Genomic DNA, 25,662 nt, shown 5'->3' on the forward strand with positions numbered 1-25,662 from the left:
GCCCGAGCCCAGGAGCCTGGGAAGAAGATACAAGTTAAAAGCAGAAGAAGCTTCTCTCACCCTCAGCCAAGGCCATGGTGGGGCTGCCCACTTCCCTTCTACCTCTGGTGGGATTTAAAATCCTTGGCTCTGAGCATGCTGTGTCAGCTCTAGGGACAAATCAGCTAAGTAAGGTCTATTTATATGAATGTTCCCAGCTCTTCCCACTCCACAAATTCACCCAGAGACTGTCTTGATTGTATAATATGCATTATATGGAAGCTATTTATATATGAATGAATGTTTTTATAGAAAGGAAGGCAAGGAGCTCTTGTTCTTCTCCATTAAATTGGAATGGCAGCTCCAGTTGCCCAATAGGAGTCCCTGACCAACAGAGATGTGTTAGCAAAGGACTGACTGATTTCTGATTTTAATAAACTGTGGTTTGCTGATTTTCCTAATTGTACAATTACCTTAAGAGGTGGTAGTGTCCCAGCCTTAGAGATGAAACTTGTAAAAAACAAAACAAAAAAAAATGATTTAGTTGAGAAGATGAAGGAGCTTTGTAAAAAATTTTTAAGGCAATTGTGAATTGTCTGGGTTAGGCATTTACAACTCTTAATAAAAATAGGAACTTTTAAAGTTGGCAAAACTTTCTAGATCAACTAGTGATGGGAGTTGTTATTTTGGATTTTCATAGTGAATCAAAGGGAAAGTTGCCATAGTGTTTAGGCAGACCTAAGTGTTCAGTATTGCTTCTTGTACTGCATTTTTCAATAAATCTTCAAACAAAATTCTCTCCCTAGTGTTGAATTCTCTTCCTCCTCCTCATCTTCCTCCAGGTCTCTCTCCTTAGCCTGGCTTTGTGGTGACGCGGTTTTACCAGCCTAAACCAAAGCCCCAAATGTAGCTACAATGGTGCCAAAGCTCTCCCAGCCCTGGGCCAGCATTTCCCTGGGCTCTTGGTGCCTTCAGACCCTTTAAACAGTTCCTGTTGTGGTCACATATGGGACCAAAGCCCCCAGAAAGGCCAGAAGCAATTCCCAGAGTTCAAATTTGCCCCAAAGAAGCATCACTTGATGTAAAACCTTCATTTGAGCTGTGAAATTTGTGGTGAGACCAGGTGAGGTCTGTGCTCAGCAGCTACTGCCCAACCCTAAGTAAGCGTGACTCAGCTAGAGTGGGGGGAAATCTCAAATCCATCGATATTTTGGTTCTATCTGATTTGTTTTCTGGCTGCAGCAGCTTTAGGAGGGACAGAAATAAGGCACAAAAAACTGACAGGGCATCTTGGCTGCAGGCCTGACAGAGAACAAGAGCCAGATGGCCCAGTTAGGGCAGTTGGAGACTGGAAATTGGCTGGGAAAAGCTTCCCTGGGGGCAGGGGCAGCCCAGGGCCTGGTTTCCCTAACAGGCAGAAAGAGAAGGGTGGCATGTGGCATGTCCTGCTAAAAGCTCTGAATTCCCATTGCTTCAGACACAGCCATCATAGTTTCCACCCTGACCCCAGACAGTTTGCTTCCAAGCACTAAATTTCAGTGTCCTGTAAAGCCAGAATTACCAAGGAGCCTCAGAACCTGACCCTGGAGAGCTGGAACCTGCCACCACTGGAGCTGCTTTCCTGTAAGTGTCACAGCAACACGACTCACTCACAGCTCTGTGGCAGAGCCAGGTCCTGTTATCTCCCAGGCTCCTGCCCTCCCCAGCCCAGCAGGGTCATGCTGCAAACAGCCCTGTTCCAGGGAGTTGGGGCTTGGGGAGGTCCCAGGACCTTCAGACAATGCAGTGGTGTGAGGAGTCATGGCTGGGTATGAACCACAGCCCCAAAAACATCACGGCTGCAGACAACCAACCAAGAAATGGCTTTGTCCCTTTGCTTAGCTGCACTGGGGATGTCAGCCCCTGCTCAATGGCCAAGACATCATCACCTGCTCCCACTTTTGGCCCTATTAAGCATCACCTGGGCACCAGCTCCAAGCTCTGTCAAGCTCCTGTGGGGCCCAGTCTGTCCGACAGCTACCAGCTCCAACAACAATATGGGATTGTGCTGGACTACACCAGTGTGTCCTGCAGAAACAACCATCATCAGCCTTGGGACTCCCACAGGCAGGGGACATGGGGCTGATGGTTCCCATGGGGCTTCTGGCACATCCCTGTCCTGGACACTGCAGGGACATCAGTGGCACCAGGGATACGGTCCCATATTGCCTATCCACCCAAACCATTGTGCTTTGCTGGGCAGGAGTGTTGTCATCACTAGTGAAGGGACACCTCAGCACAGGTGACACTGGAACCCCATCCAAAATGCCCAGGGGAAAAGTGTCCTCAGCTTATTTCTCCAGGGTACAAGTGCAGGGACAGCAAACACACACCTCGATGCTCAGCAGTCTGGGGCCATCCCAGGAGACTGGAAAGGCTTTTCCTTAAAGCTCCCCAAAGCCCCTCTGGGTGAGTGTCCCAAACCCAGGGTGCCTTTATCCACCTCACAGCCAGAGCAGGAGGGGGTGTGGTAATGTTGCCTGTGGCGTTTTGCCTGGCTACAAGCTAGGGAAAATGTTAGGCAAACAAATACCATGGCAATCCAGATGCAAATAAATGGAACCCCCACCCCTCGTCCCAGCTGCGCAGGAGGCAGCAGTTCCTGGCAGACTGAGTCTGTGCTCCTGGGTGGGCCCACACGCACCCCAGCCCCCAGACCCCACACCAAAGGCAATGACTGTCTTGGAGATCCCATCCTTTGGGAAGAAGCCACAAAAGTGGCTTTCATTCATCACCCATCCCTGGTCCTTCCTCATGTCTCCATCCCAGAACTCAACCTGGAGAAGCAGCTGTCACATCAGGAGGAGAAAGTTCCCATTAAGTCACCAGCTTATTCCAGGCCAGGTTATTTTTAGGCTGCTCCTCCTGGTTTTGGGGCTCAGCAGCCAGTCGTGTTCCTCAGGGCTCCAGGGGGAATTGCTGTGGGAGCCAGGCAGCAACAGGGTGACTCCATCCCTTCCACCTGGGAGAGCCCAGGGTCTGAGATAAACAAGGTTGAAAGGGAGGAATTATGTTGGCAATGGGCCAGGTTGGACATGCTGAGCTCAGCTCTGAGCTCCATTACTGGAGAAACTGAGGCACAAAAGAATAGCCAAAACCAGGTGGGGAATCACCTCAGGTCCTGCAGTAGCTGGGTCAATGGCCTTGGATTCATCCCTGCTCTGTCCCCAACCACCCAAGGAAGCAATAGTGCAGACTCCTGCAGATTCATGGGCATCTTTTGCTTTTTGCCACCAGCATGGGCAGTGATCCCTGATGGGCTCCAAGCAAAGCCCCAGAGATTTGGGCTCCAGCCCCATGCCAGTGCTCAGCTGCCAGGACACATCACACAGATGCTAACAACACTGAGGGAACTTTGGCTTTTGACCCAGGACCAGCCCCAGGGCAATCCATCCCACATTGCTCAGCCCATTTCTACAGTAGGATTAATGTGCAGAGCCTTGGGTGCCAGAGAATCTATACAGGACACCCCCAAACCCACAGGAAAAAAAATAATGTAAAAATAATTAAGCAACTACTCCCAACCCCACCCCAGCTCCAGCCCCGTTCCAGCTCCCCTGGGTACCAGGAAGTACTAGGATGGGTGCCTTTGGCTCAATGCTGGCTCACTAATGCAGAGAGGCATTTTGTATTACACTCTTGCCCTTTCTTAAAATAGAAATCAGCCCCCTGCCAAAAGGGACAGACCCGGGGAGCACAGCTGCACCCATCACACCGCTGCTCTTTAGCCATGGAGGGCAAAAGCCACACTCACCCAGCACAGGTCACACCGTCCCCTACGCATCACCCTCCTGACAGACACCTCGGCAGGAGATTTATGGCCAGGATCACTCACTGCTGGCTGTACTGCAAGTGTGTGCTGGGAGCCGAGCCCTCACCTTCCCACAGACCTTAAATCTTATGAAGGGCACTCTGGCCAAGCAGATTCATGGCTGTGACCAGCCCCACTGCGGGAATAGGAGGAGAAAGAGCTGCAAACCAGCCAACGGCTGAGCAGTATCAGGGAGTGATTGTCGCCAGCTGTGGTTGTTGTGCTCCCTGGGGACAGAAGTATCCCCAGCAGCAAATCTGGAGACTCACTGGTACTACTGGGGTGTACCCAGGCATGAGAGACCCTCTCACAGCCACCAGCAGGGTCTGCATCTCTCCAGGGCACATCTCCCACACACAGCCTGTGGTAGTTGTTCCCTCAATCAATTTTCCCCATTTTATCAAATTTTGGCCCAAACTAAGCTGTCCTGTAGCCACGCACCAGCTGAGAGGTCTCTTGGTGGTGGGGGATAATTGCAATTTCCCTTGATCTCTCCAGCCTCCATCCTCTGGTCCAAGGGACCCCCAGGGTCAGTCCTCATCAGCCTGGACATGTTGGTGTTGGGAACAATCCTCCAGTTTTCCTTGCTGGTGTTTATGATGAAATACCCCTTCTGTTGGTAGGAATCTCCTCCTGCAGTGGCCACTTCCTGGGGTGGGATACCCTGGGGGGTGACAACAGCTGGATATTTAGTCCATAGCGTATCTAGTCTGTTCCTGAGCAGGACAGAAGGTGCCTCCAAGCACCGCCCTTCACAGGCTGTGCAGTGTGGCATCTCCGGGACTTCCAGGATTGTTCCACTTCACAACCCTGCAGCCAAACAGTCAGTGGAGGGATCCATCCAGGGTGTACATTTTTACTTTTACTTTCTGTTTCTAACCTCACCCTGCCCAGGTCACTCCCAGAACACTGAGGACAGCACACATGGCATCCTTCCACTGAAACCAGCACTGCTAATATCCCACAAATACTCTGGGAACAGTGTCCACGAACAGAGCTGAAGGTGAGGGATACACAGATGCTGCTCTTCCCTGGAGAAGGCACAGGGTTTCTCACCCTGCCAGATTGATTAATCAAACTGGTTTGCGTTTTGAAACAATCCCTGTGTGACTCAGAAATGCCTCCCCTGGAGGATGCTGCTGAGCTGGGAAGGAGGATGGGGCAGGAGGATGATGCTGGTGTAGGCACATGGTCCACGCAGGTTGCCCTGTGGTCCAGCCATTTCCAACAGTTAGACTGAGCCTCAGCCAGAAAATGAAGGGGAAAAATTAAAACAAACACCCCCAGTAGCTTCTCGTGCGGCTCCTTGTGGCATTTTGGGCTCCAATTCCTTGCTGCCAGTTCCCAAAGCATGGCCCAGGGCCCAGCATTAGCTCTGGCTGCAGATGGTTAAGCCCAAGTAAAAAGTTATTTTTGGACAAAAACAACCTTCTGGCACTTCCTCTGTGATGCTGCTCCAGGGCAGACCCCAATGGTGACTTTTTCTTGTTGCTGCTTATTGCATTGAATCAGTGCCTAAATAATGTTGAGATTAAGCAGCTATCACTCCCAGAGAATCCTCTGGGATGCAACTGGGCCCAAACTGCAGCTGTGGGTCCCATCTCTGGTCCCTGCACAGGGGAAGTTGTATCCAAGCTCTCTGGGAGGGCTGGCAACTGGAAACAGAGACAGCTTTTCCGTGTAAAGCAGAACACCATCCCCCCCATCAAAGCATTGTGAGGGGCTGCTTTTTGGGAGAAGAGGGGGCTGGGGTAGAAAAAGCAATTTCCAAATGATTTTACTGGGATGTTTTGATCTGGAGAAGGATGTTGCTCCCAAAGTTTGCAAGGTCTGACACTCTGTGTTCACTTCAGACCAGAGAGGGAGAAGCAGGGACAGGAATAACCCCCCCACCCTCCACCCCCAAACATTTCATACAGATAAAAGAGATTTCAGTCATCCCAAGAGGCCCTGGTTTGGGGAAGGCAAAAGGCAAAGATCCCATCTAGGCTGCCACAGCCATTTTGAAGCCTCCCGAGTTCCTGGAGAGCAGAGTTGTCCCAGTCCTATTGCTCCAATCCATCCTTCCACATGCCCTGGCATCCCGGGGCTCCTCCTGCCCAAGAGAGCTGGAGGGAGTAAGAAGGGATGGGATGAACCCCCAGCTCCCTTTTCTCCAGGAATCTACCCCCGTGCTGAGGCTGCCTCTTTGGCCTCATCCCATAAAGCTCCTGCTCTGCATCCAACAGGCACCAAATAACAGAACAGCACTCTGGCAAAACCGGCACTGACACTCCCCCACCTCTTTGCCCCTTCATATCCTTCCTCCCACCACCTGTATCCTCCATCCCACCAAAACCCAGCACAAACAAACCTATTTCCACTGAGAGGCTCTCAGAATTGCTGCACCCCAGGTGGGCAGCAGCACCTTGCTCACTGCCTGCAATTCCTTGGGCACCTTTTACATCCCTTCTCTCCATAAAAATCCCAAACCTTGCACTTATCACCTCATCCTCTGAATGTTGAGCAGCTAGTTATGAAGTATCCCTTCTCCAGTGGAGTCTGGGTGGGGGCACAAGGTCTCACAGACCCTCTGGACAGACTGCCACAGGAGCTGCCCCTCCCAAGCATCCCACAGGCAAGAGGAGGAGGCAAGACAGGACTACATGGCATCCAGATAATATTTAATAGCCCTGTTGGGCCTACGTGCTCTGGCCAAGCAAATTTTCTGGTGGGTTGAGGCTGGACAAGGGGACATCACCCCCCAAAGCATCTCCCCACCCCAAACCTACTGAGATAAAGTGCTGTGGGGGCTGGCGGGGCTTCACCTGCCCCCATGTCCCTATCCCACAATTTGTGTGGGGTCTCAAAGTGAGGACTCCTCTGGAAAAGCCACCAGGAGAAGGTCTTGTAAGGGCAAGGGCATCCACCTGGAAGGACATCCCACCTAGGCGAGTCCTCACCCAGGAGCAGAGGGTCAGGACCTTCCTCTTGGCATTGGTTTAAAAATGCCTCTCCCAAAAGCCCTCTTGGATGTGGGGTTTTGGGGTCACTGGTGGGTGCTGTGGGCCAGGATGAGGGACTGGGATGTTACAGTCCCCAGAGGTGCTGGGGACATCAGACCGGTGTGCCCTGCTCCATCCCCACCACCCAGGAGCTGGGCAGGGGCTGGCCCTGGCTTGGGGACTCGCTGGGCTCCAGCAGCTGGTCCGAGGACTCGCCAGTGCTTTCCAGTTTGGCGTAGCCCACAAGGCTGACATGGTCCAGCCGGGGCCAGCTTCGGTTCTTATGGTCCTTGATGGGGGCCACCAGCAGCACTCCCGGCCGGCCAAGGTCCAGGGATTTGGAGTGTCCTGGGGTGTGGAGGTGCACATCGGGGCTGAGCTCCACAAGCGGCTCCATTCCAGGACAGCTGTCATCCATGCTGATGACAATGTGGCCACCACCACCATCACCATCCTGGCTACAGGGTGCAGTGCTGTCACCAATGGAGAGCGGAGCCCGGGAGAGCTGTGATGTTTTGGGAGGATGCTCAGCAGGGCCCCTCTCTGCCCTCTCACCAGTCCCCTGTGCTGCCCTGTCCAGCAAGCAGTTGTTGAGTTTGATGATGGGCAATGTCAAAGCCCCCATGGCCGAGGACAGGAGGGACTCGGCTCCAGTGCGGCGCGGGCGCGGGAGGCTCAGGTTGACCTCGGTGGAGCGGAGGCTGCGGAGAGAGGTTGCGGGGGAAGCTGCCGGGTGCTGTAGGAACTCAGCCATGGCCTGGAGCTGGTTGGGGCCGTAGCAGTCAGACCACTTGCTGCCAGGGCTGGGGCAGGGCTGACAGGACAGGTCCACCTGGTAACAGCCCTCCATGCACTCAGCATTGGCCTTGGGGAAGGGCTGGCTGTCCCCGTGCTGACAGTGCCCATCCTCGGGGCTGGTCCCCCCGGGCAGCCCCACTGCCAGGCTGTAGAGCCCCTTCTGCATCAGCTGCCGGGTCTCCATGTCCCTGTTCTCGTATAGCATTGTGTTGGCGCAGATGAAGATGAAGAGCCCAATGCCCATGATGACAGGGCCGATCAGCTTCAGCTTCTCGCTGTGGGGCATGTGGCGCCCAGCCACCACCTCCCTCCTCATGTCCCCCACCACACTAGTGTTCCCCGCGCTGGCCCCGGTGCCCCCATGTCCCCGGTGAGGCCAGTAGCCCACCACGGCAATGGTCATGCCCACCAGGACCACTGAGATGCCCACCATGACAAAGGCCCCCGCGGGTGAGCGCATGCGGAGCTGCCCTTTCAGCGGGGGCTCCGTTGGGGGCTTGCGCCGCAGGCGGCGGCCCCGGTGCTGCGGGGGGACGGGGGGCACTGGCACCTTGGGCCCTCCGTGCTCCGGTTCCCGCATAGGCCCGTTGGATTCGGCACTCTCTGCAGTCATCGTCTCTGGCTCAGCCACAATTCCTGCACAATGGGAGGAGAAAAAGGTGAGCAGGCATCATTGGGGGTCCCTGTGCCCAGGCTGCTGGAGCACGGGCTCCACAGGGACACTGGGAGCATGGGGATGCCAGGATCACAAGGACACCGAGCCCACAGGTTACACTAGGCAGAGACAAGCAGCTTTGCTCTGCCCAATTGCTCCCCTCTTTCCTCAAGTCACTTCTCTCTCCCCACTGAGGAGTGAAGGGCTGAGGCACCCCTTCCAACCATGCTCCCAAAGCCCCCAAACTCATCCCTCTAAACCCCTGAGCTGCGCAGGAAGCGAGGACAGTGGGGACCCTGCTGTGCCACACCCAGCACAGAGCCATCGCTAGCATCGCAGCCAAAGGGACCTGTCCTAGGTCACCCCAGTCCTGCGATACCTGCAGAAGGTGCCACTCCCAGTCTGCCACAACAGCAGTGAGGGAAGGTGCTATTTATTCGTCTGCTGGGGAAACTGAGGCATGTGGAAACTCAAATGAAAGGTCTGACACAGCCACACCACCCAGAGCCCTGTAAGTGATGATCCAAGCAGGACCTAAAAACCTAAACCAACATCAAGCCACTCATTAGATGGCAGGACCCACCAATCAACAGAGAATTTAAGCTAAAAGAGGTGTTTTTCCCAATTTTCTGCTGTCTCCTATTTCCTCTGACCTGCTCAGTGCATCCCCGGGATCCTACCCTCACACACACCAACATAAAACTCCACATCTAGGGATTTACAGTGCATGATATGTCATTTTATCCAGAACTTTATTTCCTAGATGAGCAAAAAGGTGTGGAAGCTGCTGCCCAACACAGCAGGTGACCAGCCTGGCAGGAAGCATCAGCTGGGCTGGCACCATTGTGCTTGGGATAAGTGGAACCCTGGGAAGCTAAAACGGGCCTTGAACAAGTCCCAGACCAAAAACATCTTTAAAAAACTATAAATAAGCTCATGCTGACAGGAATCTGTGTCCTCACAGCGTGGTGCTGTGTGCCCAGCCATGGCTGGCAGTGGGGCTGGGGCAGGATGGGGTGTCCGTGCATTCACCTGTGTCTCCTGGCACTGCCAGCATGGAAATGCTGCCCAGGCCATTCCCAAAGGAACATCCCAAAGGGGATGTGAGCAGGGGGAGCTACAGGGTGGCCCCCAGCCAAGGGATGCTGTGGGAGGCGGCTTGTCACCCCACTGCATCTTAAACTGTCAAGAAAAGCATTTGGACAACACAATCATGGATATTCAGCAAATCAAATCCAGAAACTAAACCCAAGGAGAGCCCTGCAGGAGAAGAGGGATGACCACTCCAATTTCACTCCCCTAGATCAATGAAGTACTGAGAGCCAGTGACCAGCATCCAAACAGCAGAAAAATACTACTTTCTTTCCCAGTTAATCATCTTAAGGTGTTATTAGCATCAGAGGGAAAGAATTAAAAGATATGAGATCCAGGATGACAGCTTGTTCCTGGCACAAGGCTGTCAAGCTGTGACAATTCGAGTAAGGGAGAATTAAAGGGAAAAAAAAAGTCCCAAACAAACCAGACCAAACCCCAGGCCACTGCTGAGTGGGGTGTTAAGGCTTTCTGAAAAATAAATTGATAATCCCACATGGCAAAAGGAGAAACACAATAAACCCAAGGTAATGTTCATCCTGAAAAATGAGGCTTTAAATATTTTGGTATTAAAGGGAAACTACTGGACACTTGAACACATCCCAAAGACTGTGGGCTTTCTGCCTCCAAATGCCCTGATTAAGGTTATGTCTCAATTTTCTCTAATTGCCATCTTAGCTTCAAATTCTCTTAATTTTTATAGCAAACCCTTTAAATGCCTTGCTGGCTACTTAGAGATTAAGAAGAGAATAACCCTCTATATTGCAAGAGAAAGCTCTTGGACATTGACTGGAGGCAACATAATCCCCACAGCTCATGACCCCAAACTCTCACTGAACACACTCCTGTTTTATTCTGGAGCCTCAGCCATGCCTCTTTAACTCCAATTCCTCTAACCTCTCTAGCACCTCCCTCCCCATGTGGAATCAAGACCAGTTCCACAAGGACCAGGATCATCCCTGGTGTCCCACCCATGGGGACAGAGAGCCTCCCGTGGGGACAACAAGCTTTGCTGGGGTCCTGCCTGTGAGGACCATGAGCACTTCCCAAATCCTGCCTGTGAGGACCACACATCCCCTGGATCCTCTTCAGCACAATGCTTTGGGTCTAGGTGATGTTCACCTGGGCTGCACCAGGCTGCTCTTGCCACAGTTTTGCTCTGGATACAGTCTGGAATTCATCTCAGGCTGCTTGGGAAGGGGTACAGGAAGATGAGGGGTGCCCACCCACCCCACATTCACAGGGTCCAGACCACACTGAGGCTGAAACAATCCCCTTCCCACCTCCTCTCCTCTTCCCTGGGCACAGGGACAGAGGTGCTGGCAGGAAGGACAGGCAGATGCCACCAATCTGGTTGAAGGTGGGGAATCCCCTCTGTAGCCTTGGCCACTACTCCTGCCCAGAGTGCCTGTCCCTTATGTGCCCACTGCTCTGTTCTGAACTTGGAGCATTTCCCTGCTCATTGCTGGGGCTGGTTGTTCCCAGAGTTCAAAACCATTATTTTTATTAATAGAATCCCCAAGGTTATATAACCCTTTTAGAAAAAATAAATTAAAAAAATACGAAAGCCAGCGCTGCCATTCCCTCCTGCGCCCTGCAGCCGCCGACATTGCCGCGAATGGATGAATCCCACATTGGAGCAGCGGCGTCAGACACAGCCCGGAGCGCAGGAACGGGGCTGGGACAGCCCGGACACACGCTGGGGACAGGTAGTGGCTCACTGCCTCCTCGGCATTCCTGGCTACCTCAGTGCAGCCCGGAGGCATTTGTGGCTCACCAGGATGAGCTCTGAGGTTTCCATTCCCGGTGGGAAGGAATGACAGTATGGAACTGTTAATGTCGTTCTGGAGCGGGATGAGCACTGCTCTGCTGCCAGGTTAAGCTCCCAATCCCCACAATAAGCCTGACATTAAAATAAACCCAAATATTTCTCTAATCCCTCCCGTCACGAAGGCACATTGCTGGCTCCACCCTCCCACCTCAATCCTCTCTGGCCGCCTTCGCAGATTGATTCTCCTAAAATTTGACACTAAATCCCAATGCATCTGACAGCGGCAGAGCTGAGTGGTGGTAAAGCAGAATTTGAGAAAGGTCCCTCCTGCAGGCAGATCCTCAAATCCCCTGGGTGTCCCTGGGATGCTCTGCCCCTACCATGACCACACTGCCAGCTTGAATTTCCAGCATCAAAAGCTATCAAAAAGCATAAATGGCCTCCAAATCTCCCTCTGGATGAGGGAAGAGAGGCTGTAACAGTGTCTGGAAGTGCCACTCCAGTCCTGTGACACAGGAGGTGCCACCCAGCTCAGTGATGGGCTGGAGATGCAAAAATGCCATATGGAGAAGGGCCAAGTGCAGGCAGCTCTGAGGGCCTTCTCCTCGCAGGTTTATCCCTCTTGCCAGTTATCCTTCCAGGAGCTTTTTCTTTTCCTTGGCTCACACCTGGAAAGGGCTTTGCTGCAGGACAGCATCCACCACACAGAAGAGAATCCAGCATCTCCCTAGGGAGAGTGTTCCCATTGCTGCCATGCCCCATGCCAGGCTGCACTGCCCAACCGCAGAGCATCATCCCATTCAGCACCCAGGATCCCACCCTGGATGCAGGATCCTGTGGGTCCTGTGCAGGGCATCACCCTGGGAGCTGGCACAGGAGCAGCCCTGGCTGTAATGAACACCCAAGAAATGCCCAACAAACAGAAAATACCTCTGTTTTCTTTTTCTTTTCCTAAAGTACTATGACTTTAAAGATGCTCTCCTGATTTTGGGAATAAACTGGTTTTGCAATTCACTGCTAAATCAGCCAGCAAAACCTAGAGTGTGTCTAAAGGCTACAGTAATGGGTGAGACCCCAAACCAGCAAGCACAGCCCAGACTTCTCTGCCTCATCCAAGTCCTGCGGAGCCTATGACATCCAAACCCGTGGTGGCTGTGCTCCCCAAATCCCTCTCCACAAAGAAAGGGGACCGAGGCAGACAAGACCTTCTGGGAATGAGGCTGAGTCAAGCTGCTGGATCCCCCCCGGCTCTCCCACCCACAGGGAAGGTATGGAGAATGGGAATGACAGTCTGCACTGAGATGTGTTGCTTAAAAATAACTCCTTTTCAGCCCAACTTCCAACGCCGCCCCCAGCACGGGGCAGGAGGCGACCACAGGAGCAGTACCCAGGCACCAGCTCCTTCCCCATCCCACCTCCCATCCTGGCTGCGGGAGACTGAAGCCAAGGCCAGCAGGGGAGCAGCAGCGATGCCAGTGCACAGTGCATCCCTCATGCTGGATACTCAGGGTGGTCTGAGCCCTCATATCCCCACCTGTGCAGTGCCTCCTCCTTCCCTAGTTCTCTGAGTTCACTTCAAGTTCCCCTCCTTGGCTACACATAAAGGTCTCCAGAGAGAGGGAACAGGAAAAAAAATCTGCCAGACATTTCTGGGGGTTTCCCAGCTGGAGCAAACCCTGTCACCATCCCAGCATCCACTGGCAGCTCCCAGTCCAGAGCCTCCCCTGGGCTCATTCCCAAGGAATAAAACCTCCCTGTGTGAACCTGACACAAGTGTTCCAAATGCGGTGACAAAATCCGTGGCTCCAGCTCCAGCTTTAGCTGGGGACACCCATTAATCAACCATAATTAATTAAGTTCCCTCATAGAAACTTTCACATGAACTCAGTAATGCTAATTACCACAGCATGGGAAGGATTATCCCCTTCCCAGCGGGAATCACCTTCTGGTCCTAGACTGGGAGTCTTGCTGGGGTTGTGACAGATTTTCACCTTTGCTGCAGCACAGAAGATCCCAGGATTGACAACCCAAAGGTCAGAAGTGCCCCGTATTCCCCTTTCTGCAGCACAAAGACCTCGGTTTTCCTAGGTGAAGGATGGGATGGAGGAGGGATTAACACAAAACCACCTCCACCAAGCACCTATCAACAGGGACATCATCCCCACACCTGGCCCGGGGTGTGGAGAAGCATCGTGCCAGCTCCCCATTATCAGGTCACATGTCCCAGACAGCAGTCAGGAGCCACCAAGGCCACTACTTTCCTTGGAATATGATCCAGGGAAAGATGGTGCTGGGGTGATTTGGGGACACATGGGTCTCTCCTTTTGCTTTCCACCCTGTGCTTGACCCCAGGCGAGAGGGTCCCGATGGGCAAATGGGACATGAGGAGTGAGAGCCATCAGTACCACCAGTAGCTCCAGCTCCATTCACCTTGAGTTCCCCAAACTCCTCCCTGCTCCTAAAAAATGGGGCCATGCTCTGAACGCCTCTCTAACCCTCAGGCAAAAGAAAGTGTGTGGAAACATCCCACTGATTACTAATTATCAGAGCTTGCCTTACCCAGATTTGCTCTGCTAATTAGACTAATCTCCATGGCTGGGAAATGAGCCGCAGTCACCCATGGTGAGGAGCTCAGGCAACTTGGATGTTGCTTAACTCTGACATGTCAGACCCCTGCAATGGGAGCAGGATTGTAACTCCTGGCTGCGTCTGACAGGCCATTGTTTAAGGAGACAATGAAAATCCACACATTTGGTGTTTCTCCCTCAAGCTGAAATCAGGACATCTGCATTGCCCAACTTTTTTGATAGGAACCAGATGCAAATAATTAATAAATCCAAATTCAAGATAATGCAGACATCTAAATTTAAATGGAGAGAGCTCTTTGCTCACTTGGAGGAGGGGGAGGAGTGAGGGGCTCGGGGGGACTTCCTGGGAGAATTCCTGCCTCTGGAAGTGGCGTGGGGTGGCAGGGTATCCAAGGATGCAGGCTGTGAGCAAGCACCTTGCAAATCCCCGCAGGCAAGAGAAAAGGAAGGAGAGTAAAAGAAAAATCCATAGGCTGAGATTTCCAGGGAATTAGGACCAAACTCTGAATCTGGCACCTTTGCTGCTGCTTCTTTGAAAAATCCCTGCCAGCATGGAGGGAGGAGACGGGATGGAAGGATGGAGTCCAGAGGCTGCCTCCCTGCTCCCAGGCACGGCCCATGTTATCCAGGGGGGTACAGACACACAGATCCCATCTCCTGCTCCACAGGCCCACATAACACCCGGCCTGCAAGCAATGAAGTTCCCAACTGTAAACCCAGCTGGTATCACTCTTAGCTTCGAGCTTTTTAACCCCTATCTCTCCTGCTCTTTACCCTGCAAAAGATATATCTTGCTGATTTCATGAGCAAGGATCCAAACCCACCAAGAGGTGAGACAGAGCCGTGGGTCTGGCTGCGGTTGCTGACCCCTCCGTGCCATAAAGCTCAGCCCCTTGTGCACACAGGCCCTCCAGATCCCAAACTCCAGGATCTACTGGTATAATTTCCACCCACTTCTCTCTTGAGTGTCCACATCAAACCCTATGCGGGGATGACCTGCGGGGCTACTCCTCACCCCAGTCCTCTGCCAGGAGCCTCGGGAATTGCAAAAAATGCTGGCATTGGGGAGTTCTGCTCAGCTCCTGGGTTTTGGCTGTGTGAAGATGCGTGTGCCTCTGTGTGGGCTTGCACAGGAGTGTGCGTGCACATCTGTGCACAGCTGGTTGTGCATGCGTGTATGTGTGGTGTGTGTCTGTGTGCGTGTCTGGGTGTCCCTGCGTGTGCTCGGTGTCTGTGGGAGCAGATTTGTATCTGTGGGTACACTATGTCCAAAGCTGCCTGGTGCCCCTCAGTGTGCAGTGCCTGTGGGTGCGTGGTGTCTGTCCATGGGTGCCCAGGGGTGCTCAGTGCCTGCCTGTGGGTGCCCGGTGTCTGTCCATGGGTGCCCGGGGGTGCTCAGTGCCTGCCTGTGGGTGCTCGGTGTCTGTCCATGGGTGCCCGGGGGTGCTCAGTGCCTGCCTGTGGGTGCTCGGTGTCTGTCCATGGGTGCCCGGGGGTGCTCAGTGCCTGCCTGTGGGTGCTCGGTGTCTGTCCATGGGTGCCCAGGGGTGCTCAGTGCCTGCCTGTGGGTGCTCGGTGTCTGTCCATGGGTGCCCAGGGGTGCTCAGTGCCTGCCTGCGGGTGCTCGGTGTCTGTCCATGGGTGCCCAGGGGTGCTCAGTGCCTGCCTGCGGGTGCCCGGTGTCTGTCCATGGGTGCCTAGGGGGGCTCAGTGCCTGCCTGCGGGTGCTCGGTGTCTGTCCATGGGTGCCCAGGGGTGCTCAGTGCCTGCCTGTGGGTGCTCGGTGTCTGTCCATGGGTGCCCGGGGGTGCTCAGTGCCTGCCTGCGGGTGCCCAGTGTCTGTCCATGGGTGCCTAGCGGTGCTCAGTGCCTGCCTGCGGGTGCCCGGTGTCTGTCCATGGGTGCCCGGGGGTGCTCAGTGCCTGCCTGCGGGTGCTCGGTGTCTGTCCATGGGTGCCCAGGGGTGCTCAGTGCCTGCCTGTGGGTGCTCGGTGTCTGTCCATGGGTGCCCGTGGAAGCTCAGTGCCCGGGGCGCATCCCGCCCGTGGTCTGTGTGCCCGAGGTGGATGTGGATGTGCACGGCCGGTGCCCCGTGTCCCCCCCGCCGTCCCCCCGTCCCCGCACTCACCGGCGGCCGCCGAGCCGTGCGCCTCCCGCCGGGGCCGGGGCCGGTGCCCCGGGGGCGGCGGGCGCTGGGGTCCGCCGCCGCGGCCGGGGCCATGGAGCGGCAGGAGGCAGCGCGGTGTCGGGATCCCAGCCCCCGGCTCCCCGCTCGCCGCCGCCGGGACGTCTGGGCGCGGGCAGGGGGGGCGGCGGGTTCCGCCCGGCCCCGGGTCCCGCCCCGGCCCCGCGGGGGGCGGAGCGCGGCGGGCTCGGGCGGGGGGGACGCGAACGGGACGGGACGGGACCCCCCTGTGCCCCTACCGGGCCGGGCTCCGCGGGGCCGGCGGCCGCTTCCCGGCCGTGGGAAAGTTGCGATCGCCGTGCGGGATCGATGGGATTTGGGATTTTCCTGGCTCCGAGCGGGGCCGGCGGCGGCGGCGGGGGATGGAAGGGGCCGGGCTGGGATCCTTCCTCCGCCCCGCGCCCGGATCCCCTCGCCCAGCGGAGACCCCAGGCCCTCCCGCAGGATGGGCCCTGCCTCGCCGGGGGATGCTCCAGTGGAGGGTGTCCCTGCCCACGGCAGGGGGAGGGCTGAAACTGGATGGTCTTTAAGGACCCTTCCCAACCAGACTATTCCGTGATTCTCTGGTCCTATGAAATACTCAGAGCTCAGAGACCCTTCTCCACCCCACCAGCAAAGCCCCCCAGCCCGCCAGCCTGCAGTGCACCAGAAGATCCCAGTTCTTCAAGCCAGGCCAGCCTGCACTGGGACTGGGGCTGCTGCAGTGGTTCCCCCCTTTCAGCACAGGGATTTCAGCAGCTGGGATGAAGCATTATCCCATGTCCATCCTGGCAGTTGGAGGTGTTTGCTGCAGCCCCCCCCAGACGGTGCTAACGCCGATTCCAGAGGCACTTTCTCCTCCAGACAGGCATAGTGCAAGGACCCTCGGCAAGGAGCTGCTCAGAGTGCAGGGCTTTGTTTCCCCTCCTCTGAACTTGCCAAGGACACAGCAGATCTCTCTGTCAGCCCCAGGGATTATGGCACAGCACCCCTATTCCTGCATCCTCATCCCCCATCTCCATCCCCTCACCCCCATTTCCTCCTCGCTGCGCCCACATCCCCATCCCCACAGGGCAATGAACAGAATCGCACAGCTGTAACCATGGGCACATCCTGACACACCAAAACTGCCAATCCAAGCCTTCACCAGCACATTTCCACCCCAGCACCCCAGTAAGTGCTGTGGGGACCCCATCTCACCCAGAGCCTCAGATGTTCCGCAAGGCAGAGGCTCTTTCTCAGCCTTTAATTAAAAGTGTGCCAAGGTCACATTCCTCAGATCCCTGCTCTCCCTAGGAAGCCACAAAACAACTCAACTCCCTGTGTAACTTTGCCACTGACACCCCACAGTCCAGAAGCAGACCCAGGATCTGGCTGAATGTCTCTATGGCAGGGAGCACTTCCTGGGAAAGACTTTTAGGGATAAAGCTTAAAAATGAGGTGCAGGACACCAGGTTCCTCACCTGTCTCTGGCAGGGAGCAACATCCAGACGGTTGATGATGAGGGAATTTAATCCCTAGTTCTGGGGGAATGCTGCACAGGGTCGGTTCTTTGCCTCCTTGCTGGGCTCAATTAAAGCAACTTCTGCGAATGTTTGGAGTTTCTTGAGGGAAGGGATTATGGCTGTGGGTTCAAGGTGCCAGCTGCATTGCTGGAGTGGAGCAATGCCTCACTCATCCAAGCCTTCCAGGCAAGGAACACCACTGCCCAGGGAAGAATGGGATTTGACTTTGGCTTGTCATGCTGTTCAAGCAACACATTCAAGGTCTCCCTTTGCCACCACTGGAACCCATCTGGGTACCCCATGATCCAGAAGAAATTAGTGCTTTTGAGCAAAATTTGATTTCTATTCAGAGGCTGTACCTGTGCCAGGCAGTGCTGGCCAAAGAGCCAGAGAGGGAAGTGGTGGGAGCTCTGTGCTGACAGCTTTTGGAGCAGGGCTTGGCAGCATGGGCAGGGCAGGGGGCTGATAGCATGGGGCTGGCAGAAACCACCATGCTCCAGTAGTCCCTCCCTGCACAGGCTCTGTTTCCACAGCAGTTTTCCAGTCACAGGTCACCAGTGATGCACTGAGTGGGCTGGTCTCCCCCAGGGGTCAACTGTTAATGTGGAAAGAGATACTGGAGGCAGGGCTGGGGGAGAGGGAAGCTGCCTGTGGTTCCCTGGGGTTAAAGTTGGACTGTGCAGGGCAGGAAGAGCTCAGCCTGGATTTTCCACCCTTCCCAAGATGGAAACTGCTGGGATGGGGATGTGGGTTCCTCCTGTGGGACCATCTCTCTCCAGAGGACCAGAGGGGTAAAGAGAAGAAAAGAAGCCACTGGGGACAAAAGTGACAGCAGGGAGAGAAGAGGGGGCTCAGGGAGGAGGTTTTGGAGAAGAGCCCATGGCAGGGCAGGACATGTGCAGGACCAACAGCTCAGAGCTTTTTCCCTATGCCCTGGGAGAGGGTGGCACTGGTGGCTGTTATGGACACATCTGGGATGGGGAAGAACAACAAAAAACAGTATGAAAAAGAACCAACATCATTGTCTCTCTTTAAAGAGAGAAAAATTAGATCTCATGATAACTGGGCACCTCCTCTTGATTTTAGGGGCAGAAGGAAACTGAATCCTTGTTTGAATCTCTGGTAATCCTGGCAAAGCCTTCTCTGCTCTCTGCTGCTTCGGCTGGGGACTGAATCTGGGCAGGAGGGACCATGTGGATGGAGGAAGGAGGACCAGGCAGGGAGTGATCACAGCCAGGATCTGAGAGCAGAGAGAAGGAATGTTGTTATGGAGAGGCTGAAAGCTCGGGGTGGGGATGACTCATGCTGGAGAACATACAGCTGTTGGAGCGGGATTTGGCACGGGCTCGCGGGGCTGAGGAGCCTCCCCCATTACCAAAGAGGGGAAAGAGGAGCCTCCATGATGGCTCTGACCTGGCAGAGGCAGCTGTCGACCTGTGCTGGAGGTGATGGGGAGAGAATGCTGCCTGCTAAAGCAGGGTCATGGCCTGGAGAGGTATTTTGGGCAGCAGAGAGTGCGCAGTAGTGAGATCCCCTCTGGCTGAGGGATGTGTATCCTGAGTACTGGGGCTCCTCTGCTCTCCATGATGCTGCCTTGGGGAAGGAGATTCAGAGCAGTGGGGCTGGGATGGGGCTGGACAGGTCAGCTGTGAAGGACAAAGCATGAAGCAGACATACCACCTGACCTAGTGACAGGGGAACCAAGGCATGGAGCAGAGATATGCTCCCTGTGGGCTCCTTGGCCCATGGTCACAGTCTCCTCATGACCCACAGGTGGATGTGGGGCCTGGAAGTGATTTCTGTCTGAGGAGTCAGACTACCATCCCTCCTGGGCTGCTGGCAGCTGATGATTGTAGGGCACCAGAGCTTCCATCCAACTTCCATCAAGCAGAAGATGCTGCAGCAGCTTCCCCAGAATTCACAAGGCTGCCACAGAGCTAACAGGGAAAAACAGTCCCCCACATCCACTGGAGCCAGGGCAGGCAGAAAAGGAGATTTGGGCAAGGCATTAGGAGCAGAAGGGTGACCCAACACCTTCACAAAGTCACTTTCAGAGAGATGGTTTTTGTATGATGCATGGAAATAACCAGAGCACCAGATTCCTGGTGCCGTGGGCTAATAGATCCATAGGCTGCTTCAGAGGTGGCCCCATTACTGGGGTAAGTGAAACAACTGTAAATACAAACAGACTTGTAATTAATCATGCTCTGTAAATGTGAAGTCATTATCTGTATGTCCCTGGAAAAGTAATTATCTCCAGTTTTTCAACAAGAACTTGGAAAAGCCTGAAGAGTTGAGTTCTGGAAATGTCATCCATCTCCATGTAGAAGAAAAGCTGCATATTTTCACATATTAATGCAAGTTAATCGAATGTACAAAATAAGTGAGATTTAATACATATCCAAAGCTGTAAGTTAAATGCCTCTTCTCTTCCCAGGCACTTATGAAAGTGTTTCGCAAACTTTTCCAGTATTGGACGCATTCTGTGCTGCTGTGTTTAATTTTCTAGCCAGTGGACATAAGATGGGATCTGATTTACAGATCTGTCCTCCTCTGCCATGTAAAGCAATCCTTCCTTGCCTGACCGGGCTCATGGGTGCAGAGCTCTGTGTAACAAATTCCTCTTTCCAAACAACAAAACCCAAATGTTTTCCAGTTGAAGGGAACATCAAGTCGACGACTTCAAGCCAAAGCACAGCTCTGTGAAGTTTTATGCAACTGAAAGTCCACAGAAAAACACCCATGCTTGACCAAAAATATCTGGGAAGACGACATTGCCTGCTGCATTTACATTCCTGATGCTCCAGCAGCCACTTGGGGAGAGGAAGAGCAAGAGGAGGAGGAAAAGGAGGAGCAGGAAGTGAGAGGCTGCAGACCTGGGGGCAGCACTTGCCAGAAGCTACCCAGCCATTGCATTTCCAGCTTGGACAGTGCAGTGTTAGCACAGGCTGGGTAGGACATCTGCACTAAAGTGGGTTTAATGTCACCCTATGTCTCTAACACACACTGCGAGCAGAGAGCTGCAGGGAAGGTGCTCGATCTTGTGTACACATACCCAGCACTCCCTGGGTGGCTCAGGCTGGGGTCAGTGCAGCCAGAATGAATTTTAAGCAGCCAGAAGCATTCAGGAGAGGAGCTTTTGCTCTAGAGTAGCTGCATCTGGTCATCACTTGCTTTTCTTGGTCACACAAAGGATCGAGATCCACATCCTGATGGGAAGGGTGGACTATCTCTAAGGATTATTCCAAAATGCACCAAAAGGCTCCTCCTTCTATCTCTTCACCAGCTTTCAGAGAGTTTCTTGCATCAAAGTGTTTTGGTTTGTCATTTCAGTTATATCCTAAATTACTAAGCATTAGTGCTTGCTAATGTTGAAGTAACAGAAATAAAAGCTGAAGTATTTCAGCTAAAGCTGGGATGAGATATTTTACAGAAATGCAATATCCTGAGATTGCCTTTTCATTTCAAAATGAGCCATAATATTTCCAGCTCCACATGCTTCTTGGTGGGAAGGAAATTTGGATTTTTCAACCCTTTCTTGCTTTGCTGGAGCAGGCAGGAAAAGATTTGAGACAGGCTAGGGTCTCTCTGACAGCAGCTGTGTGAAACCTTGGTGGCTTGGGGCAGAGGCTGAGGGATCTCCCTGATGTCTGATCCTACGGGAGAAATGCCACGGGAATCCAATGAACCCATCAGGGCCAAATTTGAACAGTCACCGAGGGAAATGCATTTTAGACCCTGTTTAATCAAATTGCTGAATTTGTCACTGCAGGAGCTCAAGAACAAGTTCAGAAGGGGCACACTGCAATTGAGGGGAAAGAGCTTCATCATCAGGTACCAAAGGTGGTCCATGGGATGACAGGATGACATCTGCGCTGCAGAAGCCCTTAAGGCATTGTTTCTCTGAAGGGATGGAGCACACCAGGGAAGCATTGTCCTCCATCCGTCCCTGACCCATGCCAACATCCACATCTGAAAACCCTCCATTCCTTTTCCCCTCCTTCATTAAATCACACCCTCATTAGCACCCAGCCTTCATTAGCAGCTTGCAGGGGGAAGGTGCTGTGCCCTGAAGGAGATGTGAAACCACAGGGTCTGGCAGTGTCTCTGCTCCTTGTTCCCACAGTGGGACATGGAGCCATCCTGTACCAAAAGTCCCTTCCCAAAACGCTTCAATATCTGCTTGGGTGATGCAGGAGCTGAGCATCCCCAGTCATCACACAAGGAAAACTGCACGACTCGGGAGCTTGGGTACCCATAAGACAGAAATGTCCCTTTGTCTGCCTCGATTCACAGGCTTAGGACACATCTTGGCTCAGAACATTAAATGGCCATTATTGGCGATTCAGAGCCCAGTGTTTCCAAAATACAGCAAATATCCTCACTGAAATGGTGTCTCTTGCTGTGCCTGAGCACCAGGTCTTCCAGCAGCCCTAGAGAAGGCTCTGGTTCTGCTACCAAGCTGCTAAAGGATTAGTAAAGTAAAAAACAAAAAAAAAACAAAAAAAAAAAAAAAAACCCCCAAAAAAACCAAAAAAAACCAAACCCACCCCAGAATAAAAAAATCACCCAGTGCAATATCCACAGCCTTTTCTTGTGCTTTAAAGTTGGCTACTGAGGCCAGGCAGGAGCAGGAGGAGCCTGTGCAGTGCCCCAGCACTAACACATTTATCTGCTCCTTGGCCTATCAGCTGCATCTCAGCATCTCTGGAACATTATTGCATTTATCCATGTCCCTGTTTCAAATAACATCTAGGGAGCTGAGACCTCAGGAGGGGAGAGGACTTGGGTGAGATCCCCTGGAAAGGGAGAAGAGCCCAACTCAGCCACAAAGCTTTCTTGTTTGGAATATTCTGTTTCATCCCAGGATACAAACTCATCCTCTGCAGCCCTTTCCTTGACAGATTTGGATCCCCCCACCCACATCACCTCACAGACATGGAGCCACTGCACAAAAGAGCTTCTCCCACTTTCTGGAGCATGGAGGATTCAAAATTCTCCCCCACACCTCACAGCAGGGCAGCCCCTGAGGCTTCAGGGGATCTCAGCCCTAGAACAGCAGAACCCCAGCACAACCCCCACAAAACCTTCCTCCCCTGCTCCCCAGCCTAGAAGCAGGGCTGGAGCTGCACCCTGATTGTGTTTAAGGTGTTGGAAAAATTAACCTGATGGGTTTGGAGCTGTGGGACCCAAAAGGCTGGAACAGCAACTTTCAAGGAACTCATTTCTCTCTGGTCTGCTCAGACATGGGGTTTGTCTTGGACAAATTATTTTCTCTCCCCTGGGAAGGTCCTGGAAACCCCTTGGCTGCTCAGTGGTTGAGATATGGTGACTTCATCAAAAGCCATTGGGGCTTATATAGGGCTGGGATTCATCCAAAGGACACATTTCCACCCAAAGGGCACTTTGCTACCCAAAGCAAGCTGGAGCAGAGCCTGTTTGCCATATGGTGCAGCCAGGAGTAGCTGAGAGGAAGGCTGTGGAGAGCTTCCACAATTTCATCTTTGCAATTTCTTCTCTAAAGTGAGAAGATCAAGAGGAAGAAGAAAGAGAGAGGGGACATTTGCAGGCATCCTTCTCCTTCCCTGCTGGAAAGCTCAGATGTTGAGGATGGAAACACACCACACCTGTGATTTCCAGGAAATTATTTGGGCTACAGCATCTCACTGTGCTTGACCTTCCCAGGTCACAGAGAGGCTCCATAGACAGAGTAAGAAGAGCTATTAACGCTAATGGGTGGGAAGTGGCCATGAATAAATCAGCAGCATCTTTTCAGCCATCAAAGCCTGAAACTCTCCCATATGGAGCGAAGAGCAGATGGGAGGAAGGGTGATGCATGTCTGGCTTATGACAGGGGTTATCAGATGCTGTTACCTACCAACCCGAGAGACTTGGCCCCACAGATCCCCACCCAGCTGCCATGGGGGGATTTTGGACCTCACCCCCCCCAGCCCTGAACAGAAATCCCCTCCCAAAGCCACAACTGAGCATCATAGAACGAAGCCTTTCCCTTTGGAACAGCTCTGGGCTGGATCTGTGCAGGGGTTTCACACTTCCCTGCCCTTTCAATGTCACAGATGAGAGACAAGATGAGGAGAAGCATCACCAGCCCAAATCCTCCCTGTAACCAGACACATCCCTCAACCTCCATCCATCCAGCCTGGCCCCAGTAATCCCAAATCCCAGGCATTAGACATTTAATCTTGCATTTTATCATGTCTCCTCTTACCAGAGGGTCTGAAATTAAAAGGGAAGGAGGGAAGAGCTGAGCTTCTGTGAGTTTAGTTGGTTCTGGCTGGTAGATAAGAAGGAAGGAGGGAAACACAGCAATTTCTTCTGCTGGCTTTCCCTGGTGTTTCCTGAGCAGCTGTAACTATTCCAGAAGAGGGAAAGAGATGCAGGATCGGGGAGGGAGAGGACAAATGCCCCCTCCTAGGACAGAATAGGAGCTTGTGCTTGTGTCTCAGCTGGCCCCGGGCATGTGGAGCTGAGCCAGCAGCCTTGGCTGCACCCCGTGGACATCATTTTCCATGATGCAAACTGGGAGAGGGGGAAAGAGGCCAAAGCAGGGCGTGGATGAGGCAGCGGTTTGGTGCCTTTGATGTCCTCTCCTGCCACACAGAAAAGTTGGAGGCATCTCCCCTGCCCCAGGCTGGTGCTGGGGAGGGTCCCACTGGGGCTGTGAGTGGGGCTGGATGCTGAGCACTGGAACCAGTGGAATAGACTGGAGACAGAGCCAGAGGGGATGGAGAACAATGAGCTGGGGGCCAGGGATCCCCATTTCCAAGCACAGCAGACTGGATTTGGCTGTGGCTCCCAGGGGGTACATGGTGCAGGTCACACCTCCTTTCGCTAATGCGCTATGGGTTCTGGCACATAAAAATTCCAGTTTCCATTCCCTCCCCCAGCCTGTTATACATCCTTGGGACATCTCAGTTTTTTATCCCAGAAGTCCCAGAGCAGGATACTGCAACATCTTGCTTGTCATCCCTGCGTCCTGCTGATGCTAATCAAAAAGGGTGTTGCCCTGGTTAATAAAAGCACTTATTTCATTATTATTGGCAGAATAGATAATTTTTAATTGCACCCCCCATCCCCCAGATGAAATGAGGGACTGTACTTTGATCTCAGTTGAAATAACTACAGGTATGTGTTCATATATATGGATACATTTTATATATATATCAATACATTATTTTCTAGATGAAAATAGATCCACAGCTGACTGGAAATTTTTAAAAAGCCCACACGGTTAAGCTGTAGCCCCATTTTTCCTTATTTATCAGAAAAAAAGCAGGATGTAGGAGTTCCAGCACCCCACATCAGTGGCTCTTGGATGGGGAAGGTAACTGGGAACCATGGGCTGGGATGCTGCAGGATTTCCCCAATGCCAGCCTGCAGGACCTACTGGGAGAAGATGAGGTTTGGAAAAGTCTCACGTACTTAAAGAATAATGCAACCTGCCAGGCACTTAATGCAGCCAGATAAATGGAACTGCCAGCTGGAGCTCAGCCAGGAGAAACTGCCTGAGGCAGAGGCTCTGGGGACAGGGATGAACTTGGGGATAAGGCAGGACAGTTCTGGAGCTGACACTGTGAGGTCTTTCCTTGTGTGGGTGTGCAGAGGCTTTGGAAATAGGGCAAGATGGGGAGTTGGGATCTCCCTGTGGTGCTGGGCAGGATCCCCTGCCAGGCTGGAATAGCTGAGGGTAGACAGGAAGGGTCCAGGAAGACTTGAGAGTCCCTTCCAGGGACTAAAGGTTTCCAGGAGAGCTGAAGAGAGACTTTGGACAAGGGCCTGGAGGCACAAGACAAGGGAGAATGACTTTCCACTGCCAGGGGGCAGGGATAGGTGGAACATTTCCTCTGAGGGTAGTGAGACCCTGGCACAGGTCGCCCAGAAAAGTTGTGCCTGCCTCATCCCTGGAAGGGTTCAAGGCCTGGCTGAATGAGGCTTGGTCTAGTGGAACTCTCTGCCCATAGCACAGGGGTGAATGAGATGGGCTTTATGGTCTCTTCCAAGACAAATCATTCTGGGATCCTGTGATCTGGGGAGATGGCTTAAATCAAGGGAATCACAGAATTGTTCAGAGATCATCGAGTCCGACCATTCCCCAGCACTGCCAAGGCTACCACTGACCATGTCCCCAGGTGATACATCTGCACAATTCTTAAATCCTTCCCTGCCCTGGGCAGCCTGTGCCATGGCTGGATCACCCTTTCAGTGAAGAAATATTTTGTAATATCCACCCTGAGCGTGCCTTGGCCCAGCCTGAG

At 53.3% G+C, this 25,662-nt stretch overlaps 1 protein-coding gene across 1 annotated transcript; it reads right to left on the reverse strand.

Moving 5' to 3' along the window:
- Nucleotides 1-6,471: 6,471 nt before the first annotated feature.
- TMEM200B (transmembrane protein 200B) lies at nt 6,472-15,973 on the reverse strand. The gene is made up of 2 exons (XM_036397276.1): nt 15,846-15,973; nt 6,472-8,247 (listed from the first exon to the last, which is right to left on the reverse strand). The coding sequence occupies exon 2, from the start codon at nt 8,222-8,224 to the stop codon at nt 6,926-6,928; it is 1,299 nt and encodes a 432-aa protein (XP_036253169.1). The 5' UTR covers nt 8,225-8,247; nt 15,846-15,973; the 3' UTR covers nt 6,472-6,925.
- Nucleotides 15,974-25,662: the final 9,689 nt, after the last annotated feature.

Source organism: Molothrus ater, chromosome 24 (genome assembly GCF_012460135.2).
Source record: "Molothrus ater isolate BHLD 08-10-18 breed brown headed cowbird chromosome 24, BPBGC_Mater_1.1, whole genome shotgun sequence".
Taxonomy (NCBI): Eukaryota; Metazoa; Chordata; class Aves; order Passeriformes; family Icteridae; genus Molothrus; species Molothrus ater.

What these genes read in the sequence shown, in the direction of transcription:
- TMEM200B (XM_036397276.1), bottom strand. Translation starts at nt 8,224, where the DNA reads ATGACTGCAGAGAGTGCCGAATCCAACGGGCCTATGCGGGAACCGGAG.